Below are 27,563 nucleotides of genomic sequence, written 5' to 3'. Positions count from 1 at the left end.
CTGAAATGCAGAGAAACACCTCTATCTGCTGCCAGCCCACGTCTGCCCTCGAGATAGCAGCACACACCACTCATACCTTTCTGGTGGCTCCTGGTGTTAATTTCTGCACTGGGACATTCAGCTCTTGGTGCAGTTTGAAGGCATCCACCAATCTGATGGGAAATAGGAAGAGAATGGGGAAAAGGTTATCATAGGGAAGAGGAACAGCCTTCGGGGGAAGCTGGGTGCTACTGTTCTCATTAACTCCAATGACCAAGGGAAAGGACAGTTTATTGCAGAATGGGAAAGATTTTCATTTCGTAAACAGGTTTTAAGAGTAGTAGAATTCTGTTAGGAATAGAAATGGATGATCCTTCATTCACTGTCAAAATCAGCCTTTGTTGCCTGGCTGGTGTGGCTCAGTGGTTGAGTGTCGGCCTATGAACCAGGAGGTTATGATTCCATTCCTGGTCAGGGCACATGCCTGGGGTTGCGGGTTTGATCCCCAGTGTGGGGCATGCAGGAGGCAGCTGATTGATGGTTCTCTCTCATCATTAATGTTTCTATCTCTCCCATCCTCTCCCCTCCTCTCTCTCTAAATAAATAAAAACGTATCTTGGGAAAAAAGAAAAGAAAAAGAAAGTACTGGTGCTGCCAATTCAACATCAGAGTACAGAGGAAAATAGTACTTAAAAAAACAACAACTAAAAACAAAAACAACACACAGACACCATGCAGCCCTTGTCTGACATCCCTGCTCTGAGAGGGGGGAGATGTCCTTTCTACTCTCCACTCTTTATTAGAGGATTCATCATCAGTGGACAGCCTCCCTGCCTCTTGACACGAGGGGATCGCATGACTGTACCGTGTGATGGCAACTGCAGCGTCCGCTTTCCTCAGCCCTTTCACTGCAGCGAACAGGTCCAGGTGCACCCTCACCGTCAGGTTGGGCCACAGCGCATTCACCTGAGGGCAGTATCCCAGGAACTTGACCGAGCCATCTCCCCAAACTGAGCTCCATCCTTTCAGTTCCACCTATGAAAGTAAACTGGTTTTAGATATACATGCAGCCTTTTCTCCAATCACATAATCACTCAAGACACTGACGTGTAGCTAATAAATGTCTACATTTTTTTGAGCATCAAAAAATATTTCTAGAAATCACTTCCTAGATTTATGATTAAAAACTTTTTTAATGATTCAAAGCATAGCCATACAAAACTATGGTCTATGTTTATTGAGATTTCTATTTTTGGAATGGATACCGTTTCTTCATTTTTTACTACCTCTCCAGCCGTTGGCTTTGTGACCCCAGATATCAATCTCAGAGATGAACTTTTACCAGCACCGTTGGGCCCCAGCAATCCCAGTATTTCACCTGAAAGAGAACCATTGATTATTGGAAGTAAAATAATTAGAACATAAACAGGACATAGATTAGAAAATAAACAGGACATAAAACTGTTTCTCCAATAACCTTCTTAAATAACCCCTCAATGCCATTTTTTGAAATTTATAACATATATGTAATCCATGTTACCAAACATGTACTTCAACTCCTATAATTATTTAAGGTATTTGTGAAAAGCTTATGAATTTGATGTCAATACCAGTGTTCTTTTTCAAAAACATTTTTTTTAAGTGAAAAAATGTGCCCAGATTGTTTCCTAGAACAGGTGGTTGATGTGCTGAGTAGAGATGGGTTAGTGGTTCCTAAACTTGGGAATTCAGGGACATTTTCTCCACCCCAGATTCTATTGCCTGTGGTCAAGCCATCTTTCATTGGAACTGATGCAAAGGCTCTTAATCCAAACCAAATCTGTCCACAACCCAAATTTATGAGCAAACAATAGCGTGTTGTTTGTTTTTTAAAACACAAATAATTGTGACAAACGCTGGCTGAAAACCCTCTGTAGCATTCTAATAACTTTTTGTAAAACCTGAATTCTGTGCTAGATCTCACAAAGCTTCACCTCATTGGTCTTGCCCGCCTCTTTGATTTCACTCTTTCCATCCACCAATGCAGCCACTGGCTTCTTTGTATGTGTCTTGACCACACCAAAGGCACCCCCATGCCTGAGTCTCTGCCCTTGTTGCTTCCTCTGTCTGGGTGCCCTTCTCTCTTCGTGCTTAACACAGCTGGCACCTTCTCATAACCCAGGATGTGGCTTAAATGTGGCTGTTCAAGGAAGGTCCTTCCAAACCCTAAGTGAAAGCCACACCTATCATTCCACATTTTTACATGATGCACACAGAACTTGCCTATGTGACTTTAGATATTTTTCTTAGTAGGTTATTTTTGTTTCTTAATAGGTTATTTCTTCAAAATATGTTCAGAACAGGCCCAGGAGCACCCTCACCGTTAAGAACATATTTTGAAAAACAAAGAAAGTACTGGTGCTGCCAATTCAGCAGCACAGTATAGAGAAAAAGAGGGCTTTAAAAAAACAAAATGTGTGTGTGGGGGAGAAACAGCCCTTAGGATATATAATCTATGAGGATAGGAACTTGCCTATTTCCTTCATAATTATATTTTCAGAGCCTAAAACCAATCCTTGGAACACGAAAAAAATAGAAGGTGTCCCCAAAAAGGTATACACACACTTTGAATAATTATAAAGGCAGTGCTTATTAAAATCCACTTCACTTAAAAAAAAATTGGGCCATCCGCTGATACGGTGTTTATGCATTTTTTGGGGACACCCTATATATGTTAAATGAATGACTGCTTTAGCAGGTACAGTGGTATCTAAAACACAGATGTTCACTGGGTATTTCTAAAAATGATGATGAATAAAAAAGGGTTCTTCCAAACCTTTTTTAACACAGAAGGAGATATTTCTTATGGCTACCTTCTTCTTCTTCTTTGAAAAGCAATTTTTCTTCGGGCTGGCGTATTCTTTGTGTAGACAGCTAGCAATGATGACGGGTTGCTGGAATAGATGACCATGTGATTTTCCTCTGAACCTTCAGAGACTCTGTGCTCCCATGTTCTCCCTAATGAAGCCCTTCGCACCTTATGTCATGAACCAAATCAGATGCTGAGTTGAGGGTGGTTCTACTGCCTGATTCAAATGCAACATGCGGCCTGATGGCGTGGCTCAGTGGTTAAGCATTGATTTATGAACCAGGAGGTCACGGTTCGATTCCCAGTCAGGGCATTTACCCAGGTTGTGGGCTCCATCCCCAATGGGGGTTGCGCAGGAGTCAACCAGTCAATGATTCTCTCTCATCACTGATGTTTTTATCTCTCCCTCTCCCTTCCTCTCTGAAATCAATACAAATATTTAAACACACACACACACACACACACACACAAAACCTAAATAACATGTATTCATTAACATTTCATGCTTCTGAATAGGCTGAGAAAAGCAGCATCATTTCATGGAAGCCGGCTCTCTGCCTTCCCAGAACAGAAGTGTCTAACCTCATGGGAATATCATCGCATCTAAGTCAAAGAAATGAATGACACTTAACATTTCAATCTCTACATAGGATTCTAAAACAAATGTCACTCAAGTAAATTCCTCAACTCATTAAGTTTTTGATTTTGAAAATGATCGAAGTTCATTTTTATCAAAAGAAGAATGGAGCCCCTTGCTTTGTACACTTCTTGGAGCTTCTAGGACACCCCCAAGAAGTGGGAGTGTTAAGAATGGTTAAGAATCATGAAAATGCACCAAACACTCAACTTTCAAAGTGAAAGCCAGCACATCAACCTCTGCTATGGGTAGTTTTTGGATAGTGCCATTAGCATGCCCTCTGTCCCATGGTTTCCTACCTCCTCTGTGCTGGAAGTGGTCATCAGGGCTGTTGCTGTTCTCATTCTTTCTGCTTGAACATCTTCACCTTCATCAATAGGTTCCTCTGGATTTGGCCCAGCCTCTCTTCTTTGGGGGGAAATTCTGTGGACAAAAGAAAACGTATAAACCATGTGATTTTTTCTAGTTGTCCAAGATGGATCACGAATCAGCCCCCGGTGATATGACCACTGCCTCTTTCTTTCAATAAACTGGTGATGACCATGGCCCTGTGCATACTACCTCTGCTTTTGCCAAAAATTCCCATCCTGGTAACCAGAATTCCTTTGTCCATGTTGTTTCCATTTTTTCAGTTAGCATTGCTGACCCTTTCCAATGTGTTGGTAAGGACCAGTGACTCTTTAAAAATCATGTCACCTACATTTCCTCTGTTTACTTTGAGTCCATCTAATCAGCCCAACATTTGCCTTAGCATCTCTTACTGTTCACCCTTTCTGGAGCGCGAACACACACACACACACACACACACACACACACACACACACTTGTAAAGCACTTGGAACTACATTGCTCAATCAGTTCCATCCCTTTTCCTCTTTTCAAGAATGTGTACCCATCCTGGAGAGCAGAATGGCATACTTGAGGACTCATTAAATTTTGGAGAGACTGGAAGCGCCATCAGCTGGTTAGTGCCGGAACTCTGCCTGGGAGCCCTGTTTCCTGGCAGTAAGCCAGCAATCTGCTGATCCCGGTGAAAATCAGCACGCTGTTTACATTGCAAAGACAAACATATCTAGGAATATTAAAATAGGACATCAAGCATGAAAGGAAGCTTTCCTCCACCTGAAAACAGGATCCTTTCTCATTACTGTCTGTCCACACTTCATTTCCAGGCATCTTAGAACAAAAGCGAACAGCAAAGCCTGAAAGTAAGGCTAGGAGCAAAAACAAACAAACAAACAACAGTTAAATTTAGGCATTTTGTTCACAAGTATGATTTAAACATTTGAATTAGGTTGGTGACCTTTGGCTTTCAGGCAAAAGATGAGAATCATCTTACACACACTGGGGAGAAATCCAGCTGCACAGTGACAATCCAGCTTAGGGGAACCCAACTCTTCTTCTCATAACCCACACCCAGTCTGCCAGCAAATGCTGCTGTTTTACCTTCAAAATTACCCAGCATCCAACTAACTACTTCTCACCCAGGTCTGTGCTACCCCCACCCAGGGCCAGGTCCTTATCATTTCTCTTTACTATCATTATTATTTTTTAAAAAAGAACCCTGGAGGTATGGCTCAGTTGGAAGGAATGTCATCCCATACATCAGAAGGTGGTGGGTTCGATTCCAGGTCAGGGCATATACCTGATCGGCTGTCAACCCTGATCAGGGCACATGCCAGAGGCATCTACTACTGTGTTTCTCGCATATGGATTTTTTTTTCTCTCTCTCCAATCAATCAAAAAAAAAAAAATTTACAATACCTTTCTACCTGGTCTCCCTCTTCTCCCCTTGCTCCAAACATCTATTCTCAACACAGCCACTAGAGCTACTCTTTTGAAACATGTCCTTTGCTTAAAACCTTCCAGTGACTCCTCAGTTACTCAAACAAAGTCAAAGTCCTTATGGTGACCGAGAACACTGTGTAACCTCTTCAATCCACCAGCACGTGTCCCTGTGGCCTCTGGCCTTCTCTCGTACCACTCCCCTCTTAGGTCACTCTGCCACAAGCACACTGGCTGCCTGCCTGACCCTGAGCAAGCCAGATGACTTTTTTTTTTTTTTTTTTTTTTTTTTTTTTTTTTTTTACAGAGAGGAAGAGAGAGGGATAGAAAGCTAGAAACATCGATGAGAGAGAAACATCGGTCAGCTACCTCCTGCACACCCCCCACTGGGGATGTGCCCGCAACCAAGGTACATGCCCTTGACCTGAATCGAACCTGGGACCTTTCAGTCTGCAGGCCGACGCTCTATCCATTGAGCCAAACAGGTTTCGGCAAGCCAGATGACTCTTGCCCCTCTACTGGAATGCTCTTCTCCAAGCTCTCTCTACAGCTTGCTCCCTGCCTCCCTCAGATCATTTCCTGACCACCTATCTGACATGGTATATATTATCTATTTCATTTACTATCTGCTCCTTTCACCAAAACATAAACTCCATGAGGGCAGGGACTTATGTTTATATGTGCTTCTATGCCTAGAAAAGTACTGATACATTATATTCAAAGGCAATGCCTTTCTTCAATTTTAATACATTAACATAATCATTATTTCCCTTTTATTTTTATTAAACTTTTGCTTTTTTACCTCTCATTCAAAGGATTTAAATTATATTCCATCTGTATTATATATACATATACATACATATATATATATATATATATATATATACACACATACATATATATAATTGATTCTTTACAGAAAGGGAGAGGGATAGAGAGCTAGAAACATTGATGAGAGAGAAACACTGACCAGCTGCCTCTTGCACATCCCCTACGGAGATGTGCCCTCAACCAATGTACATGCCCTTGACCGGAATCGAACCTGGGACCTTTCAGTCCGTAGACTAATGCTCTATCCACTGAGCCAAACAGGTTTTGGCTTTCATCTGTATTTTTAACATACTCTCTCAAATTTGGAGGGGGCAGTATACATAATAAATAAACAAGAAAAATTAATTTTATATTGAATTCTGGATGTATACCATCTATTCATGCGTATAAAATATAACTCTAGGGTTTAGAATCATGTTGGAATGTAATTACTTATTCTGAGACTATAATTAAAAAACATCTTTGAAGTTGGTACATTTTAGGCAAGATTAAGTAGTTGTTATAGTAAACTAAACAATAACTACAAAAAAAATAAATGGTGAGTTAAAAAAAAAAAACCTTCTTACTATTAGGCATACTAGAAAATCAGTTCCACTCAGGTCATAATGTAGGCCGTTATTTTGTCTTTCGTATAGATAGACTCTCTGTAAAAGCAAAAACAAAACAAACACACAAAAATGCTAAATAAAAATTCATCAGCTTTACAATTTCCTTTTAAGTAATAAGGAATTGCACATCTTGAATGTTTTTCTTAAGCCTGAGTCCCCTATATGCATAGGAGATAAGCAATTCCCTGTAGAGATGTGAGGGGACCCCTACTCAACTCTGAAAGTCTCTCAATGAGCAGGTATAACCTATGTTGTCTTCTCCAATTCCTCTTTTTTTCTTTAATATTTTGGTTTAATGTTTGCTGAAAGCATAACAGAGAGAGATGCCTTCATCCCAATACATTCGAGGGGTCCACAATATTTGTCCTAACGAGCCATCACGAGCCTTTTCAGGGCCCCCTCCTAATCCCACAATGGTGACTGTTTCCACCTCCACAATTAGTCCTATTATATTATTCTTTCTTCATCAGTTAATGCGCTCAAAAAATGACTCATGATGCCTAAATAATGTGTGACAGGTGTAGATCAATTGTATTTCATTTTGCAGGTCTACTTCTATTTCAGGAGAAAAATGTTTCACAGAAGAATTCCACTGAAATCCCAGGCATTGCTCGGCCAATGGAAAAGTGCTCTTACAGGCTCCCAAGAACACAAGCTTGGAGAAGCCTTCGCTACCTTGTTCAAAGCTGCTTCATTCAGGATGAGGCAGGGCCCCCGAAATTATGTTCCTGACTGAGCTCTTCTGCCCCCCTCATTGTACATTTCTTTCCATTTGAATCTCATTCAGTTTATTTGATGACTTCTGGTCTCTTCTGCTTCGATGCCTTTGCTTCCCTCTACAGAACATGCTTATTACCTCCCACCCCACACTCTCCCTCATTAATTCTTCTTCTGTAGGGCTGTGTTTAAACATCGTTTCCCCTCAGGAGAATTCTCTGGCTCTCCAGAGCACTTCAGCTGTGCTTACAACTCTGCCCTTCTCCTTTGCAACCTTGAAGTCCCTTGCATTGACTACCTTGGGGTTGGCCTTTGTCTCCACTAAGCTCTGTCAAAGGTAGGACTGTGTTATCTTGTCCATCAGATGTCACCAATGACTAGCACAGTACCTGTCACAGAATAGTGTCTGATATACATTTTGAATGAATGAGTGATATCGCCCATGAGCATATTCCTCACAATGGATAACGAACACCCATTTAATGAGGCAACATTTTTCAATCTGGAGTTTGTTTAGAATAAGTGTATGTTTTGCAAAGTGCGTACGGCAAAGCTTTTTTTTTTTTTTTTTTAAACAGCTTTACTGAGGTTACATTTTCATGCCCTAAGATCCGCCCATTTTAAGTGTATAATTCAAGGATTTTTAGTAAATGTACTGAGTTGTGAGAGCAACACCACAATTGAAGAACATTTCCATCATATACATTTGCTGTCACTCCCCATTGCCATCCCCTATCCTCTAGCCCCAGAAAACCTGTAGCCTACTTTCATCTTTATAGATTTGGGAAAAGCATTTTAACAGGTTGCAAAATTAGTGACACATTTGATAATATAACTTACCTCTACCATAAAAGTGAGAAACCCATTCAAGGTGAATGAGGGAACAAACACCATGGTCCAAAGTGAGGCAGATGTCAGGAACTGATTTACTATGACCATGTCTAACAAGCTAGATGAGGTCTACAAGGAAAATTGAAATATATGTCAGACATACTAAATCCATTGATATCTGAGAAAACATTTAACATGCAGATATTCTTATCCACATCTCAGAATTTTCCTATATGCAGACACACCCCTTTCAGAAGGAAGAGGGAAAGTATATGCTTTTATTAATGAGAACATATATGACCTTATGAAAAGTCCATATTGCCTATTACTTAGACTGAAATTTTCAAGTTGTCATATACCTTCTCCATTAATTCACCATTCCAAGTAAATGACTTTTTGGAGATTGTGCATTTTGATTGTAATATACTCATTTTCTTTTAGATTACTGGTAAATGTTAGGGTGGAGATTAAAACTAATATTTTGTTTTGTTTTAAGCATTAGTTTATCAGTCAAAAAGTATGCTTTGGACACTTTATTGGACCTTTGCTAGGTCTTATTAACGTATTAATTATAATAAAACTGGAAAGAATAATAACTACTCAATTCATTGTATATTACACAAATGACTAGGCATTAAGAAGTGAGCATGCACTATTTGCTTTAATCTGTACAATGACTTTACCATGTATTTTTCTCATCCCTCCACTCTTATATATGGGGAACCTACAGTCCAGAGATATTAAATAACATCCTCAAGATGACACAGTTAGTGAGGGACAAAGCTGGAGTTCAAAACTCTGGGCGGGTGTAATGATTACTAAGTCTTTATGTCAGAAAATGATACTGTTTTGAGGCATTGTTACGTATATAAAAGGGAATGTTGTCTTTGAAACTAAGTGAATTTAAAATTTTTGGGAAATGTGTAATCTACCTTATCAAAAACAATTGGGGGGAAAAAAATCCAAAAACTCATAATCAAGTATTCAGTAAGAAGGGCATAATAAGCATTTTGGATAGCCAACCCGAAAGACTTCTCTCGTTTTACAACTGCCACGATCTCCTTGCAAAGGTATTGCACAACTGTCCATGTTTACACATTTCTTTGTTTCCATGACATCACACTTCTCTATTTTTCCTCCTAGCTCCTTATTTTTGATAACTATGAGTCCTATAGTCCACTTAGCTGACTCCGCTTATTCTATGAGGACTCCAAATTTCTGCTTTTGTGACCATTTATTTTCTTCCTTTCTTACCCATTGGAACAAGAGAAGATGCCAAAATGCGTCAAAGGAAATGGCCCAGTGTACAGGATGTGCAACTCCACCTCCACCATTGGGTTGAAATGTGAGCTGACAGGGTGCTTCTTCCTTGGACAAGGGCCCAAGGTACCCATGAAGTGCCATACCCTTGGAGGTACAGGAGTGTATTGGACTCTAGAAACTGTTGACTGTGGCTTCACTCAGTGATGGGGAGACATTGCCTATATTGTCCTTCTAAGTAAACCCAAGGTCACCAAAGGACAACTGTACTGCCTCTCAGCATACAACACATTTCTATATATGATTCTGGGAGTAACAAAAAATTACCTCAATCCTAAGACTGGCATGGTTTAAAGTTATACTCACTGTGTGATAAAAGATCAATTATCACAGTAATTAGCCTCAATACCTATTTTGAATGAAATTCTAAGTTCTTTATAGCAGACAAAAATTATTGTAAACTGCATGAGGTTTCTGTGAAGATGTATTTTGGCTTACTAAAATCAAGATGTTGATCAATACAAACTTTACATCAGTATTATCCACCATGCTACTAGTTCATATATTTTTGACTTGAAGACTGACATAAGGTCTGAGATCTCAGATTTCTTCATGAGTCTATCACTGTTTTTTTGTGAGACCTTAAACAAGTGGCTTAATTATTTTCATTCTAAAAATATGAGGGAAATTAAATTAGATAATCTTGAATTTTTTTCAAACCTGACATCTCAATATTCCATTAACACGTAGCTTCTTTTAAATGGTATAAAAATAAAATAAATAGACAAGTGCACTAAAATAGATAAATATGAGAAAAAGTGACTGTATGTGTCCTGTTACATTGAAAGTTGAAAAAAGAACTCTATCTCTCTATTTATATGTTTGTATGTATACTTACAAAGAAGAAGCAAAATGACCAAATGCCACTAGTTTTTCTTCTCTTGCGAAAAATAAATGATATCACATATGTGAAAAAGATGATAGAAGCTGCATAACCAAATATAATCACAACCTAAAAGGTAATATATAATATCAAAGTCAAAAAATAAAATATGAATTGAGGGAACATTTAAATTATGAGCATTTTAAAATATTTTATTGAACATACACTTTGAATGCTTTTTGTTTCCATTTGGGGCAAAATAAAAACGAAAATGTCTTGATTACATAAAACAGCAAATGTTAAACTGTATCATGAACTTATCTTATAAGACAATCTCTATGTAATGCATCACTCACCGAAGCAAACACAAGTCGAGTTGTGAAATAATAGTCCGCTATGTTTGCCAGGCAGAAGATTAAAAATGATGAAAAGACAAAGAAAGCAAAGAGGCTAATATCCACCAGGGCCTGCCCACACCAGTAGGCCGAAGGGTAGAGGCCTGAAGTCCATAGCTGGGACTTAGTTCTCTTCTGATGGAAAAACACAGGACATACATAGATCCAATTAAAGTCCAAATTCAGAACAAGTGCATTGGAAGATATGTCAAATACAATCCAACCAAATACTGTCAAATCTTCTGATAATTTTAATTATGTATATACTGTTCAATGGAATTTAGTGAATTCCATTAAGGTGACCATTTTTGACAATGAATGCTAGTATTATCTCATTATGTAGGTTTGATTCACAACACCACCTTAACTTATGCATAATCAATAGAAATACAGACTTCACCACGATCCAGGAATGAATCTTCTTCAAAAGAAATACCATTTTTTTTTTACCTGCAGGCCAGTAAATTCTCCATTATTCAAATAGACTGACTCAGAAGGATGAAGAATGACTCACCTAAATCTTATTGAACTGTTGGACTTGAATAATGGACATAATCAAAGACAAACATAACAAAAAAAATTGTATTCCCCACATTAGAAAGGGGACTCAAGTCTTAAATCTGGTCTTTAATGTCAACATCAATGACTTCTTCTTTGTAGTTAGGATGTTAATATAGTCAAAAGTTTTATAATATTCCTCTTTGAAGGATTAGATGAACTTGAATCCCTGTAAAATGACTGTACTTTTCCTTTAATTTTGAAATAAAAAGTATTTTGTGTTTTTAGAAGTTAAATTTTTGACTTGATAGAAATAATGCTTAACTACATTATCTAAAGTTAAACATACGCTTAAATGTTTTCCTCACAGGACTACATTTTGAACACACAGCATTTAAAACACAATTATTGAAGTTTCTGAAGTCACTCCCCTCCCCCCCCCCCCCCACTCCAACCCCACTGCCTTTCCTTACTTTGTAATCACTGACACTGCTCATGGCAATGTAAGGAGAAATGCTGCTAACAATGGAAAGTAGGAAAAAGGAGCCTTCTGGCAGCCCACTCCAGACTGGGAACAAATTCTGTAAACATAAGAGGCACTGTAAGCTAGTAAACATTTAAGAACATGAAACAAATATGAATAACTATAAAGAACATGCTGTTCAAAATATTTTGAAAAAACGAAGTGTACATCTAGATTGTCAACTTCTATGCATGGAGACAGAGAGATGATTTCTGATCATTTAACATGAGGTTTAATATAAGATTCTCTCTCTTCCTAGAAAATAAAAGGGGAGGGGAATAAAAAAATAACTCAGGGCCCACCCACATCAAGGTATATATGAAAATGAATCAAAAGTAGGATCTTAAAGATATATCTTCTCACACACTTCATAGCAGCACTATACAAAATATCCAAGAAGCAACCAAATGTCCATGGACAGACAAATGGATAAACCAAATGCAGTACATCCACACAATGCAATATTACTCAGTTTTAAAAAGGAAGAAATGCTGGCACATGCTAGGATGAATTTTGGAAATTATCCTGCCACATGGATAAACTTTGAGGAAATTATCCTGTGGGAAAGCCAGTTACAAAAAGACAAATATACAACTGTCCTTACATGATGTATCACAAGTAGTCCAATGTTATAAAAACAGAAAGTAAAATGGTCATTGCTGGGGTCCAGGGAAGGGAGGAATGAAGAGTTCTTATTTAATGGGCATAGCATTTTAATTATACAAGGTGACAAAGTTCTGGAGACCTGTTTTTCACAATGTGAATATACTAAACACTACTGAACTGTACGCTTAAAAAATAGTTAAGGTGATAAATTTCATGTTATGTGGATTTTTTAAAATAATAAAAAAAAATGATTCACGAATTAGGGTCCTAGAGAAACAGGTAGTTCAGGCTTGAGCAGCAGCAGGTCTTCCTCAGTAAATCCAGCAATGAATCCATGCAAAGTACTGCAGCTGGTGCTATGTTATGAAGCACAGCCCCTAAAGGACAACTCGATCCCACTGAGCTCATCTTCAAGGAGATACACTTTAAATAACCACCCCCAAGGCCTAGCCAGTGTGGCTCAGTGGTTGAGCGTCAACCTATGAACCAGGAGGTCATGGTTCAATTCCCGGTCAGAGCACATGCCCAGATTGCAGGCTCAATCCCCAGTGTGGGTGTGCAGGAGATAGCCGATGCATGATTCTCTCTCATCATTAATGTTTCTATCTTTCTCTCTCCCTCTCCCTTCCTCTCTGAAATCAATAAAAAAATATATATTTGAAAAAAAATAGAGCAAAATTAATCATGCCATGGTTACATGAGTGGGAAGAGCAGAGAAGCAAGGATGATACTGTGAGAAGCAACTGTCACCTCTGGGGTAGAAGGATAAGGGGAGGGAGGGATGTGACTGAAGGCCAGGGGAAAGGATCCTTCTGTTGACCTAGTCGAAAGCACTGCTTCCAGTGGCAAGCCAAGTATAGGCAGAGGACAAAGAGTCATGAGAACACAGCTTGTGTGTACCAGACCCCATCACCACAATGCAGAGCCATTGTGGGTGGGTGAAGGAATTCCTCAGAATGCATCTAGCCACAGAGCTGGCAAATTTTCCTTTAAGTCAGTCAGTTGACTACCCATCTAGTCAATGAAGGGTTCACTAACAAATTATATTAAAAATATAAGATTCTAAAACAACTGTTCCTGATTTCCAAGTCAGTGTGTGTATGTGAACACACACACACACACACACACACACACACACACAAATCTCATTCTCTCTTCAGTATACTCATGCAATCAACTACAAATCTTTTTATAAGGCTTTTTGGGAGACTGTGGCATACTATGAAACAGTATTTCCCCTTGAGAATTCTCTGAGCATAATGAAGGGGGAAAATCAACAACATGTTATATACAATTTGTTTAGAATATAAGGCCAAAGTTAATTTTTTAGGGTTAATAACCCTATCCAATAAAAGAGTAATATGCAAATTAAACATCACCCTGCTACACCCACAAACCACGCCTACCAGCCAATCAGGAGCAAGTATGCAAATTAACCCAACCAAGATGGCTATGGCCATGGAGATAGCAGGAGAGAGGCTTGGGTTTCCCCAGCAATGGAGGAAGTTTTCTGCACACTCTGGCAGGCCCAGGCCTCCACTCAAGGCTACAAAGTTTCAATTATAGAAGATAAATAAATCCAAGATACCAGGGCCTCAGCTTGGGTCACTGGGGGGCACGGCTGGCCTGCAAACCACCACAGGAACCTCACCCAGGCCACCCCATGCCCCAAAAGAACCCTCACCCTGATCCAGGACACTCTTCAGGGCAAACCAGCTGTCCCCCATCCATGCACCAGGCCTCTATCCTATCTAATAAAAGAATAATATGCAGATTGACCCTCACTCCGACACACAAGATCGCTGCCCCCATGTGGTCAAAGATCCTGCCCCCATGTGGACGCAAGATGGCGGCCACAAGATGGCTAGGAGGAGAGGGCAGTTGGGAGGGACCAGGCATGCAAGGGAGGGCAGTTGGGGGCCACCAGGCCTGTAGGGGAGGGTAGTTAGAGGTGATCAGGCCGGCAGAGGAGGGAAGTTGGAGGTGACCGGGCCTGCAGGGAAGGGAAGTTGGGGGGGACGGACCCAGGCCTGTAGGGGAGAGCAGTTGGGGGGACCAGGCCTGCAGGGGAGGGCAATTAGGGTGACCAGGCTTGCAGGGGAGGGCAGTTAGGGGCAAACAGGCTGGCAGGGGAGCAGTTAGGCATCAATCAGGCTGGCAGGGGAGTGCTTAGGGGGTGATCAGGCTGGTTGACAGAAGCGGTTAGAGGCAATCAGAAAGACAGGCAGGGAGGGGTTGGGATCCAGCAGTCCTGGATTATGAGAGGGATTGGGCCTAAAAGGGCAGTTGTACATCTGCCAAGGATTGGACATCAATCCAGGGATCCCAGGTTGGAGAGGGTGCAGGCTTGGCTGAGGGAAACTTTCCCTCTCCCCCGTTCCCCCCAGTGCACAAATTTTGTTACCGGGCCTCTAGTCAAATAAAAATATGTAAAAGCTAAAGAAGGAACACACAAAGGGGACTTGTCAAACTGCTAATTGTTCAGAATGAGTAAACCCAGTACTTACTAAAGGGAAGGAGCTTCTTATAGTTCGAATCTTTTGTGTATGGTTAAACATTCCAAGCAGCCCATTGCTGATAATATTCATAAGAATAGGAAAACACTGCAGCCTCTTGGTATTGCATACTACTGAGAATCTATAATCCTTCAAATAAAATAAAACAATGTTAATTCTAAACAACTAATGAACAAAGAGAAAGGTTTGTATATAAAATCCTAATAGTGCCATTTTCTAGCTGTGTGACCATCCTCAAATTAACCGACTTCTCCGAGCGACAGCATCCTCACCTGTGAAAGGGTAAATACAACAAATGGGTTGTTGTACAGTTTAAAGGGCACAATGTATATTAGACCCTAGCACAGTCAGCAATATGAATTTTTATCAGTATTACTAATTTTAGAACATTTTGTCCTCATTTTGTTGATAAAGACATTTCAGCCGATGGGATTTAAACATGGCCCCATGAGGAAACACGGCAGGTTTGCAGTGAGCAAATAAAGGAACCCTGTTTTTGTGGATAGGAAATAAGCATGAAGGTCATTAAGAATTCATGGCTACACGGCCAATGGTGCATTTCCACACTTTCTAGGACAACGTTTATGTTCTTCAGGTTGATGAAAATGTTCACACATTCATCCATGTTCTTTAAATATCACCAAGGGTTCATGTAATAAATATGTTGGAGAGTAACAAATAAAACAACTGCCAGGCAATGCAGCGTCCCACACTGAGATTACATTTTGCCTGGTGGACTTAGTTTAGATAGAACCGAACTTAATGCTATCTCTTCAAAGGTCTTTGTTTTCTCTCCTTGTGGCAAGAAATAAAGAGGGGGTTTCACATAATTTGGCTCTGATTTTTCAATGGAATGCAAGGAAGACTGAGTTTCTTTATGATAGAATGCAAGTTCAGTAGTCTTGCTCCTGGAAGGATTTCTATGATAGAATTTAATATATTTTCTAGTCAGAACTTTTGAGTTTGATAATGCAATTATATTCAGCTACTTTGAAATGTAAAAAAAAAAAATCGTCTAATTCAAAAGTTAAGATAGAAATTGTTTTATGAACACTTCTTTAAATTTCACAGATTATTTAATAATGACCCAAATGTGTATGAGTGCAGTTGCTGGGTTGACGTTCCACAGTGTTAAGACAGTTAAAACGAAGCAGTTTATTGTTTTTCATGAAAGCAGAACCAAGAAGCAAGAGGCAAACACACCTTTTGTTTCCCAGCAACTATGATGGCTCCGTTGTAGGACAGTTCATTAGATCCATTTCTATTTACAAAGTCATCTATTTCCAGCAGTATATTCTGATGCTTCAGTGACTGTATAAAATCTTCAATGTTGGATTCTAGTATTACATCAACAACAGAGGGCCACAGAAAGCAAGAACATATATGTCAATTTTAAAAGATAAGTCACATACACAATTTATATTATGTATAAAGGCATCACAATAATACTGGCCTATAAAAGAGAACCCATTCTACCATCTTCTATTCATTGAATCTTACTCTGTGATGAGATAGCTTTATGATTCTATTAATATTTCATTTAAGTTAACATGTGACCATTAAGACAATGTAATTCTATTTTATGACTCTTGGTTAAAAAAAATACAATTTAACTCAACATATTGTAGAACTACAATAAATGTATGAGGAGTACTTCAAATTGGCTAGCCTAAAATACTTAATAATAGCACTCCCCTTGCTCCCTTATTCTCCAGATAACAGAAAAAGGCATTTAGCTGAATGTATGAATGTATTTTAAAACATGAATATATTTTGTGTTATTTACATATGTATTACATACATATATATTACATAGATTTATTTTTTGTTAGGAAGTGGGAAAGGAAAAGAGTGCCACTATCAGGACACAGTTGTCAATATGCCCCTAATGAAGAAAACAGATAAGTAGGAGCTGAGAAAAACCATAGCCTAGCACACACAGGAGCCATCAACTGTGAAGGATGGTATAACAAAGAGGTCTCAAAACTGAAGGTTCAATCAATACAGAAGTTTGTCCTTCACCTAATAGCTCAGGGTCATCAGGCAGATAAGTGGCTATTCTCTACCAGGTTACATAGTGATCCAGGATGCTTCTACCTTAACCCCTCATCCCAGCACATCTAAACTCAAGAGCAAATGTGCACAGTTCCTCAAATTTTTTTCTTTTCTTTTCTTTTAAATATTATTTTTTATTGATTTCATAGAGGAAGGGAGAGGGAGAGATAGAAACATCAATGATGAGAGAGAATCATTGATTGGCTGCCTCCTGCACTCCTCCTACTGGGGATTGATCCGGCAACCAAGGCAGGTACCCTGATTGGGAATCAAACGGGTGACTTCCTGGTTCATGGGCTAACACTCAACCACTGAGGCACTCAGCTGGGCTAGAAATTGTTTTCTATTCATAAAGACTAAATACACATATTCTTCCCTTATGATTTGCTTTCCTCCCTCTACATAAAAATAATTTATTTTTAGATTTAAATTGTGTTTTTCTGTTCACCTGTGTTATTGATGATCAATAAGCTGGTAAGAGGATCTTGGGGAAGTTGCCCAGAAGAGAGGAAATACAATTCAGGTTTAAATTCCCAGTCACTCTTTTGGCTTAATACAGCATTAAATACCAGTTCCGCAATCAACGGGATCAGTGCAAATCCAAATACCAACAGTCTACCAATAAATAAAAGTTACCATATTAATCTGTAGCCATTTCATTTATTCCATCAGACATTTCACAAATATTTGTAGAATATCAACCTTTATGCTAGCCATAAGGATGAATGATAAAATTCTGAAAGTCATACCTTACATTGCCCCACCGTACAAAAGGTTTTTCTATATAAACACCAGGTGATCAAACTATGAAGACTAAACAGACCTGTGCATAAGGCTAATCAAATGCTCACATACAGCTATTCCCACTGGCAGTAAACCCAAAGGCTGCATTCATCTAGTGTCTGGCAGGAATGTTGGGTATTTTATTCTAGCTTTACATTTTATTCTGGCTTAACCCTTTCTTGAAACTCACTATCCAAGAAAACCACAGCACTCTGATACTCACAGGGTCAAAAGCGTTTTCTTTCCACATTTTAACTTTAAGAAACGAAGCCGTGCCACTGCACAGATCTGCATTCTCCAGAGTTCCAAGTCACTCACAGGGAAAGGAGGCTGAGACGGCTGCATCTCTGGCAGGCCTTCTGCGTCTCTCGTCTCTGCTTTTCAAAATAAACACACAGGCATGCATGCTCGTGCACGCACAAGCACATGCACACATATACACAAGTACTAATTATTAATGACATGCTTGCTCTTTTTAGAGAAAAAATGTTTTTGAATATTTCTGGTTATAAAACAAACAATATAAGCACCAGGTTATGTTCATCATGTCGACATTTAAGAAACTCACTGATAAAATACTCTGAATGCTTATCAAAAGAAGACTTCCATCAACGGTAATCACATCTGCCAGTCTTTAAAAGGGCACAGAAAATCGTATATGTAACATTATTCTGAGAAATTTCAAGAAATCTTCTCCAGAGAAGTAGCCAAGGTACATTCAAGGTACATTGATGCCAAAATGTCTACTATTAAGCCAACAATCATTTAGAAGTCCAGGTGAAAAATCGCCAGCTCTGAAACCACAAGACCGGCACCTGATTTCCAAATATATGACTTACAAGTGGCATAACTTGGGGCAAATCACTGAACTGATCTTAGGTCTGATTTTCTCAGGTTTAAAGGGTGCCAACGCCACTTGTTTGAATGATTCTTATAAGGACAGCAATGCCATTCAGCCACACATTGATAAAAGTGTCTGGCATAAACCCTCTATAAATGACAGCCCTTACTATGATCACCCATTAAAATACACAAGAGCCTAGGCCATTCCGCCATTGAGACCTTACTGGAATTTTGTCTATGAACAAGCTAAGAGCAATTTTTATAAAATATATCTGCTTAGAGTTAATGACCTCAATTGAGGGCCTTTCACATCCTCAAAGTATCTATAATAAGAAGTGAGTAACAGAGGATAGAAGAAAACTGCCACGAAAGGAAACAAATACTTGTAGTTTCTAAAGATAAATTTGGTATATTCCAAGAGGAGTCTGTGTTCAGTCCTAGTAATGAGGAATTAAGGGCTGTTCTTCCCAAACAGCAGAGACAGATTTGGAATTAGTTCCTTTCTTTAGTGTGAATAAGGTATAAGCATTATAAATACTAATTGCTATATAATCACTGGGAAATTGATTTTATATGAATTATACAAATAAATGTACCTTGCTCAACCGTTGATATTCCTTCCACTTTCATGAAGACTTCACTCAGGGTTGATACAGAAATGTCATAACTCACCACACCCTGGACAGAACCCTTATCAAGATCACTGAAAAGGTCTAAGGCAACAGACAGGAGTAGATACATTTAAAATACCATATGGATAACTAAACTTAGTGAATTAACATATTTAAAAGATGATGCAGAATATGGCTCATAAAGTTTACTTCTTTGCAATATCCCAATAAGGGAAACCAAAATTACACTGGAATGCTCTTCCCCTCTGAAATGAATGTCAGACTTCTCCTTTTATCCTCACACTGTCTGCATTCTATATTCTATTCTCAGCCCATGAACTTCCTGCAGATATATTTTTAGGAAATATCTCCTCTCTACCACAAATCAACTCATATTCTGGGTCTTTCTTCTGTACTGGTAGAAGACTTGTAGCTGCTCCCACCAAAAGCTACCTCTTGACTTGTGCTCTTTGGACATCTCATGGACCTCCCAAAATAATGTAGGCACTTATTCCCAAATTTCATTCTATTGAAATAATATTTAAGTTACCTGGAAATTTATCTGTACTTTCTGCAGGCAAAGTATACACAAGCTTTTCTTTGCTTTCTATGTTTAATTTAGCATCCGAGACGTGATGATTAATAAAAGATGTTATTCTTTCTGGATCACATATTTCATTTCTGTACAAACTAATGTTTGAAAGAAAAGACAATTCATTCATGTTTCCTCCAGTGCTATCACAAAAGAAGAGATTTCTATTTAATAGCTAACCTTTGAGTACTTTACTTGGCTTTTAGGGAATAAACAAATGAATAAATAAATAATAATAATAATAATAATAATAATGCCACTGGTTAGAAAAATCTGATTTATACAGAGAAGGTATATAAACTCAAAATAACTAAATTTTACAAACAAATGCATGATGGATTTGAAAGCTGATATATATCAAGTAGGAAGACAAACAGAGGGAGGTGAGGACAACAGACAGAAGAAACTTCTTAGGAAATATCATTAATACACCAGACCATGCAGATACCAGAAATTAGTGCCTAACAGAAAAACCTGGCCAATGAGCCAGAGAGTTTGTCTTTTAAATCCTTTCTGCCTGCAAACATTTTCTCGGTAGACATAGTCCTCTTTACTCACTGCCACCAAATTGACACCCATTTTTGATACTAGCTTCTGATATTTGACTTTGTACCCTATGAAATAAGGCAACAATGTCACAGGATTGCATGGATTACCTGAAGAAACTGGAGGGTGGAAAGTGGTCCATGAAGCAGCCCTGCTATGATCTGTCAGCCTGGACTGATAATTTTGTAATTTTGATTATCACAGTGGTTACAGGGAAAACATTTGGGAAACACTGATCACTACAGGTTGGCAGAGCTAAGCACAAGGCCAAATCTCCCTCATAATTGTCTACCTTTCTGATTACCAATATTAAAATATATCTCTCTGTGTGTGTGTGTGTGTGTGTGTGTGTGTACACATGAAATTTATTTGCAAATTCTTTACCTTAAGTGATATCCAAGACCCCATTTTCTCTTCAGAAAGCCAGAAGAGCCCGCACACTTCAATCTCCCATTGGACATGATCACTTTTCTATCTGAGTAAAAAAAGCAAGAGAAAAAGGATGATAGAAGTCATTTCTTCCCTCCCTAGAAAACAGATGACCAAAGCTCAGATTTCCAAAAGAAAAGTGTTCTATGAGGCATTGCTATATCAATGATCCATTTAAAATGTTGAAATACCTCTTAAAATTGATGCATTTTAAATGAGCTTATGAGTTCCATTTCATTTTAGTATTCTCCAAAATGTAAAAAACAGAAATTACATGGGTGCATTTTCTTTTGTTTTTAATCCTCACTGGAGGATATTTTCCCCTTGATTTTAAGAAAGAATATGAGAGAGGGAAAGACAGAGAGAAATACTGATGTGAGAGAAATACATTGATTGGATGCTTCCTGCAGGGGCCCCAATCAGGCCTAGACTGGGGAGGAGTCTGTAACTAAGATACATGCCCTTGACCAGAACTGAACTGGGACCCTTCAGTCTACAGGCCAACACTCTATCCACTGAGCCAAACAGGCTAGAGCTACATGGGTATATTTTCTATGGGACGGTAAAGAACCAGTAGATATTTTCAACCAAATATATATATTAAAGAATAGTTGGATGTTTAAATTAATTGAAAGCCCATCTCGGGAAAAAATCACAACTTTTTTTTATTAGAGATCAAACTCTAGCAATCATATAGTTGGCGAGGAATTCTATAGTGAGAGTAGGCTCCTGTCATCCCCCAGAGTGGTAAGCAACAGAGGCACACCAAGGCAATGAGAGCAGGGCTCTGGGAATAAATATTGCCCAGATTCTTTATTGTGATACCAACATCAAATCAACCCTCACCAGCCAGGATGTCAGCCTCATCCATGGAATTGGTGCTCAAGAGGATCACACGGTCTGCTTTGCGCTCCTTGAGGAAGCTCCACACTTGCTGCCTTGAAAAGGGATCCAATCCAGCAGTTGGTTCATCCAACAGCAAAACCTACCGAGGATGATGATATATAAAGTATGTCTTTCTCTCATGTTACCTATTTCCAGATGATAGCAAGAGTAACCAAAACAAAGACCTATCCAACCGTGTATGTCCAATATACTCATATTCACAGTTACAGCAGATTCTCTCTTGTACATTACAAGGAAAGCACTGCTCCTTTCAGAGGTAAAAGAAGAGCTTGGCTTTTCATTGACAGTCCATCTGCATTCCTCCCCATGCACAGTGGTGCTTACTTTTGGATCTCCTAAAATGGCAATTCCAAAGGTCAGCTTTCTTTTCTGTTCTTCAGTTAAATGTTGAGCAGGGTTATCCTGAATGTTTTGTATGTCCATCTCCAATAGAATTCTTTGTACCTGTAGGAGAAAATATATGAAGTTCAAAAGGCAAGATGACTCACATGGTGCAATTTTAACTGTTCATTATAGCATTTTTTTTAATAGAACCTCAATGCCTAAACACTATTCCTAATAGGACAAGGTAAGTCACTGAGGGAAATTCTGTGGTCGTGATTTAACTTGATACATGATAGACAGTTTAATTAGTCCTAAGCATGCCCATCTACCTCTTGATCCACTTCCAGTGGCGGGATCCCTTTAATTTTAGCAAACAGCCTGAGATTCTCCTTCACAGTAAGTATGTCAAAGTGAACATTGAATTGAGGACAAACACCAGTTATCTTTCTGATTTCCTCCAAGTCTTGCATTTCAGAGAGATTTTTATTGTAGATGGTAACTGATCCTAAAAATAGAAGTGAGAAATAATTTGACTTCACAATTTCTTAACAACTAGTAATTATTCTTAACCTAAATGTGTGCTCAGAGTAGTGTCTATTTCCCTGGGATAAGATGTATCAATGGAATAAAGATAATAATTTTCATAAAAATTGGGAAATATATTTTAAATCATGTATTTCTGGTCAATAACTTTAGATAAAACAAACATTATTTTCTCTTAAAGAGAGAAATATAAAGCCTGAAATGAGAAAGGCTACATATGACCCCACTCTATTATCAGATATCTTGCCTTTGAGGAACTTCTTTTTGCTCACCTTCTGTTGGGACAGACAACCCATTAAGGATGTTTAGCAATGAAGATTTTCCAGCTCCACTGTGGCCCAGAATTGCTGTGATTTGACCTTCATATATGTCAAAAAGCAAACCTGTTTTTAAAATAAAATATTAACATCCAAAAGAGCATTAGACAAGGCTGGATCTATAGACAAAAGTAAGAGACATATACATTTACATATTCATATATACACATGCATGTACACTGGAAGTAAGTAGAGTGTTAATATTTGGAATTAGAGTTAATTTTATCTTCAAACAAGAGGAAATCCTTGCAGAAGTAGGAGATGTTTGGACTTAAAAAGTCCACAGTTGTTGATGAGTGCAAAAGTATTATAAAATGTGCTCTGGAAAATGACATAATAAATTTAAAAATACCTCAGTATAGCCTTAGCCAAAATTAAGAAAGAAACCACAAATCTATAGTGTTTGATGAGAAAAACCTGGAGTAAGAATACACTTGCTGATACAAGTACATTAAATTATCAAATAAAGCTCTAATCTCAAAGAAATAAGTAAGACTGAGTGAAGGGGTGCTGCATTTGCTAAAAAATAAACACAAAGGTCAGAGAACTCTCCACTTTTGGGAAGATCTATGGCTTACTTAAATATTTGTTACAAAAACTGTATTTGTTAGGATATTTAGTATAAGATATGTTGGCTCATTCAAAACTATAAACTATGTCACTGGCTTGTGAAATTTCATTCCTGGTCAATGGTGTTACTCATCTTGTTAGTTAATCTCACCAGCACAGGTAAACTATGTGATTTTCTGGCTAGTATAAAAAATTGATCAATTTTAAGTCTAAATATTCCTTCCAAAGAAAAGAAAATATTAAAATTCATCTTAAAAAAAAGTGAACTTGCATTTTTATTATATGATCCTGTTTTTGTAGATCAATATATCCATGAACCATCCAAAAGGATTTTATATCCAGTTCTTAATCATAACTAATTTCCACGTGGTGGAGTTACATTGTATACTTTTTTTTTCTTTCTCTTTCTGTTTTATTACTCTTTTCTAATGTTCACATTGATTTTTTCCCAATTAAGTCCGTTTCTTTACCTTTCAATGCTTCTACTTTTCCAGACTTTTCTTTATATTCTTTTTTAACATTTCTGATTCTGAAATGACAAAAGAGGTGCTTACTTAGACAACACAGAAATAAAAATGATACAGATCATGAGCAACCCTAGACAGGTGCAGTCATCCACTTGGTGTGAAAGAAGGGATGGCATCCCCAGTCTACTTAGGAAGGCAAAGACTTGTTTTTGATAAATCATTTCCCCATGAAATAGAACAAGTTTCTTTAGAAAGCTGTGATGAAATTACTAGTGTTTTGCTTAGAAAAGTAGAATGCTCTGTAAATCATCCTCACTTCCTTTAGTCTTAGAACATTGGGTGATTTCCCCCGGCTAGATTAGCACATGTATCTGCATTCTGTAACCATCCTTTCCCAAATCCTGCCACCTGAATTTTCCTGAGAGCTCCTATTTGGCCAGGAAATCTGCTTTAGATATGACTGAATTTCTCCCTAATCATAAAACAATTCTCAAAATGAAAGTGCAAACTTGACACGTCCACTTCCTCCCTTCTCACTTCCTCCTCAATCAATTGCACTCTGGATTCTGAACCCATTACTCTCGTGAACCACTTCACATGGAAGTTATTGGTGGCCTCGTAATCACCAATGCAACCAGTACTTTTCCATCCTTACTTACTTACAGGTCACCATTCATGATCTTCTCTGGGTTAAAAGTGCTTACTTTCAAGGTCACATTCCATTTTATTGGTTTTCTCTATGTATATTATTGTTCATCTCACTCTAGACTCTGTTGATGTGTTCATCATCTCATTGGTTTTCATGGTTTCAACACCAACCTAATATTGACTCCGTCATTGGTCCTGAGATTTAGGCTCACATATTCAAAGGTTTGCTGGATTTCTTCATACAAATATTATACACACACACACACACACAAACACACACACACACACACGTGTGCATGTATGCACACCCCTCTAAATCAGTGGTTGTCAAACTTAATGCACCTTGGGATTCTAAAGGAAACAGCCTGTACCCATCCTTTAATTAGTATAAGTGTAATTACCTGATGGCCTCCTTTCCTTGAAATTCTGAAGCCATTGGTTCAAAATCATCAGACGTATGCTCCAGATCTGTTTCTTTCTCAATGATCTTATCAGTCCTTTGGTGTTGGAAACAAGATGATGAGTTCAGGAAAAATAATGGAGAATAACGGCGCTCATTTCCATCTAATTAATTGAGAAGCAATAAAAACATAGGATCAGTAACATTAAAACAAGTGAGAGAAGAATCCTTGTTTATAACAGTGCAGAATGTCTTAGACTTTTAAGTGTCAGAGAAATTGTTCTAGCTTCCTATTACTGAGCATATAATTAAGAAAACTTGATAATTAAGAAATGAAAATCCAAAGGAAGTAACATTATCACAAAAGTTAAAAGACAGAATATTCAACAAAGCATGAATCAAAGGCTTGAATGAAGTTTGGTCTCAAAGGTATTCAGAACAATGAAGAAAACCAAATATTTGGGGGGAAAGCCTTAATATGACATAATATTAATTGCAAACGTATTTGTGAACTTAATGAAGCATTTGACCACAGCAATATCATGGAACATAATATTAAAATCTGCATGGTACATGAATTAAAAGTACATAGAGTATATTTGTTTAGGATGAATATATGGTCATTTTCTAGATTAAAAGAAAAAAACCCCCCACAAAGTAGAACTTGTTACTAAGGGCCTTCAAGATATAAAGCAGAAGTGATAAAAAGACAGGTGTACATCAAAACAATCTCAACTACAGTCCAAGTGGAAGGAGTATAAAAAATAAGATAAATAAGTAAGAAGACTGTGCAAGGATAAAAGCATTCTGATTCTAGTGTATGTGAAGGAATTCTGGCTGTATGTGAAATTTTTGGTTGTTTGCGAGATAATGGAAATCTAACTGGGCAGTATGCTTCTGTAAGAATGAACAATATAGGAAAACTTTTCACAAAGACTCTGAAAATGTCCTAATATTTCTGTAAGGGGCAGATATCTCCCTTCTGAAATGTGAGGCACACACTGATTAGTTCACAACTGAGGTCTAGTTTTATTTAGTTAACAGTATGTTCCACATTCTTATAAGAAAAACACATTTTTATTAGAAAGTACTTCCATGTATTATGGCCCTATACTGTGTAAGTCCAAACCATTTGAAGAACTAAGTTATTTCAGCTAGTTCTAAATAGATCCTAAATATCATTATTTGAAAATACTTTCAGGGATCCTTGAAAAAATTAAAATTATTTAATATAATATAGTTGTAATATGTGTTAAAATGATCATCACTGTCTATTTAAAATGTGTATTATATTAAAGTCAGAATTATGATTGTTTTTACATAAATATTTTTTCAGACCATTAAAATCATGAAGTAGAAATAAAGAACACAGACTGTGATGGGAAATAATTGTTACTTATCATTTCTTAAAACATATTTATATGCCCGTAAGAAAAAAATCTTTTAATGTGATCAGAGAAAAATACTCTATTACTTACAGGGTAAGATTTTGTCCAAGTATAATGCCAATACATAGTACCAAAAAGCATCAAAAGCCAACATGAAAAAAGTTGCTATCATTTTATATGAGTCTCCCGATGGGTCAGGAAAAGTTACACCAGTCATATTAAAATCCATGTGGATAATCTAAGATTCAAACAAAAATAATAAGTACTTAAATTAAATAAACAAAAATAATTCAGTGAAGTAGCAAGAATTATCACTTTATTGGGTAGCTCTTTGAAGAAGTCCTTTAATGAAGTTATTAGGAAACTATTCCTATTTTATAGCAAAGGGATATTAGGAAATACTGATTTAAAAAATACCATGAATATTCATGCAGAAAAATTAATATTATCTCTACCTAGAAATACACAAAAGTTATTTTGAAAAGAATTTTAAATCTAAATATAAAAGTGGAATCATTCAAGCTTCCAGAATAAAAAGGTAGAAGAATATCTTTATAATCTTGGGGTAGGTAATGATTTTTTAAAACAAATTAATCTATATAAAAGAAAAACTTAACTGGACTTTACCAGAATTAAGAACTTCTGTTCATCAAACAAAAGCACCACTACGAGAGTAAAAATGTCAGCAACAAATAATTGCAAAATGTCATATAGTCAGCATGACTAAGGAATTCCTACAGAGCATCAGGAAAAGATAGAAAAGGTAGCAGAAAAATGATGCAAAGGCTTGAATCAATTTATAAAAATGAAAATGCAAAAATACATCCATCCTCAGGGAAATGCAAATCAACTCAGTGATGATTTATCATAACCTATCCACTAGAATGGCTAAAATTGAAAGACTGAAAATGTGTCTAAAGATGGAGGACGTTTAAAGACTGGATGATGTCTAAAAACAACGTTTAATAAACAAGCCAAACTTTCAAAAATATACTTGTAACAATATCATTTAAAGGTGAATATAGGAAAAACTGAAAAATTACATTTAGGTTCACATACTTAGGTGATGATAAAAAAGAAATTAATTTTCATACAACTAAACTCTAGGAGAAAGGAGTGTTTAAAGGAGCTTCTTGATTTGGGGCAATTTTCTATTTCTTTATCTAGTTTATGAACCCTTGGATTTACCCTATAATTATTGGTTCAACTCTGTATGTATGCCTC

The 27,563-nt window shown here is 37.7% G+C and overlaps 1 protein-coding gene across 6 annotated transcripts in view; it reads right to left on the bottom strand.

Moving 5' to 3' along the window:
• ABCA6 (ATP binding cassette subfamily A member 6) overlaps positions 1–27,563 on the bottom strand; it is a 46,765-nt gene that overhangs the window by 6,148 nt on the left and 13,054 nt on the right. For 3 of the 6 annotated variants that reach the window (XM_084863689.1, XM_084863690.1, XM_084863693.1), the window contains 25 exons: positions 26,430–26,577; positions 24,953–25,115; positions 23,907–23,965; positions 22,822–22,932; positions 22,336–22,511; positions 22,007–22,126; positions 21,623–21,761; positions 20,732–20,822; positions 19,760–19,899; positions 19,195–19,311; positions 17,979–18,132; positions 17,421–17,587; positions 16,121–16,254; positions 14,909–15,046; positions 11,746–11,853; positions 10,736–10,909; positions 10,395–10,508; positions 8,246–8,365; positions 6,647–6,724; positions 4,587–4,678; positions 3,764–3,887; positions 2,795–2,912; positions 1,266–1,357; positions 845–1,014; positions 77–152 (listed from right to left, as the gene is read on the bottom strand). In XM_084863689.1, coding sequence (XP_084719815.1) covers positions 77–152; positions 845–1,014; positions 1,266–1,357; positions 2,795–2,912; positions 3,764–3,887; positions 4,587–4,678; positions 6,647–6,724; positions 8,246–8,365; positions 10,395–10,508; positions 10,736–10,909; positions 11,746–11,853; positions 14,909–15,046; positions 16,121–16,254; positions 17,421–17,587; positions 17,979–18,132; positions 19,195–19,311; positions 19,760–19,899; positions 20,732–20,822; positions 21,623–21,761; positions 22,007–22,126; positions 22,336–22,511; positions 22,822–22,932; positions 23,907–23,965; positions 24,953–25,115; positions 26,430–26,577 — 3,123 coding nt within the window. The remainder of the gene's footprint in view (positions 1–76; positions 153–844; positions 1,015–1,265; positions 1,358–2,794; positions 2,913–3,763; positions 3,888–4,586; positions 4,679–6,646; positions 6,725–8,245; positions 8,366–10,394; positions 10,509–10,735; positions 10,910–11,745; positions 11,854–14,908; positions 15,047–16,120; positions 16,255–17,420; positions 17,588–17,978; positions 18,133–19,194; positions 19,312–19,759; positions 19,900–20,731; positions 20,823–21,622; positions 21,762–22,006; positions 22,127–22,335; positions 22,512–22,821; positions 22,933–23,906; positions 23,966–24,952; positions 25,116–26,429; positions 26,578–27,563) is intronic. The other 3 variants (XR_014793118.1, XM_084863691.1, XM_084863692.1) reach the window with 3 other exon arrangements.

This window comes from Pipistrellus hanaki (assembly GCF_964339955.1).
Source record: "Pipistrellus hanaki genome assembly, chromosome: 16".
NCBI classification, from domain to species: domain Eukaryota; kingdom Metazoa; phylum Chordata; class Mammalia; order Chiroptera; family Vespertilionidae; genus Pipistrellus; species Pipistrellus hanaki.
The sequence above is the reverse complement of the archived record's forward strand: the minus strand, read 5'-3'. Positions and strand labels throughout refer to the sequence as shown.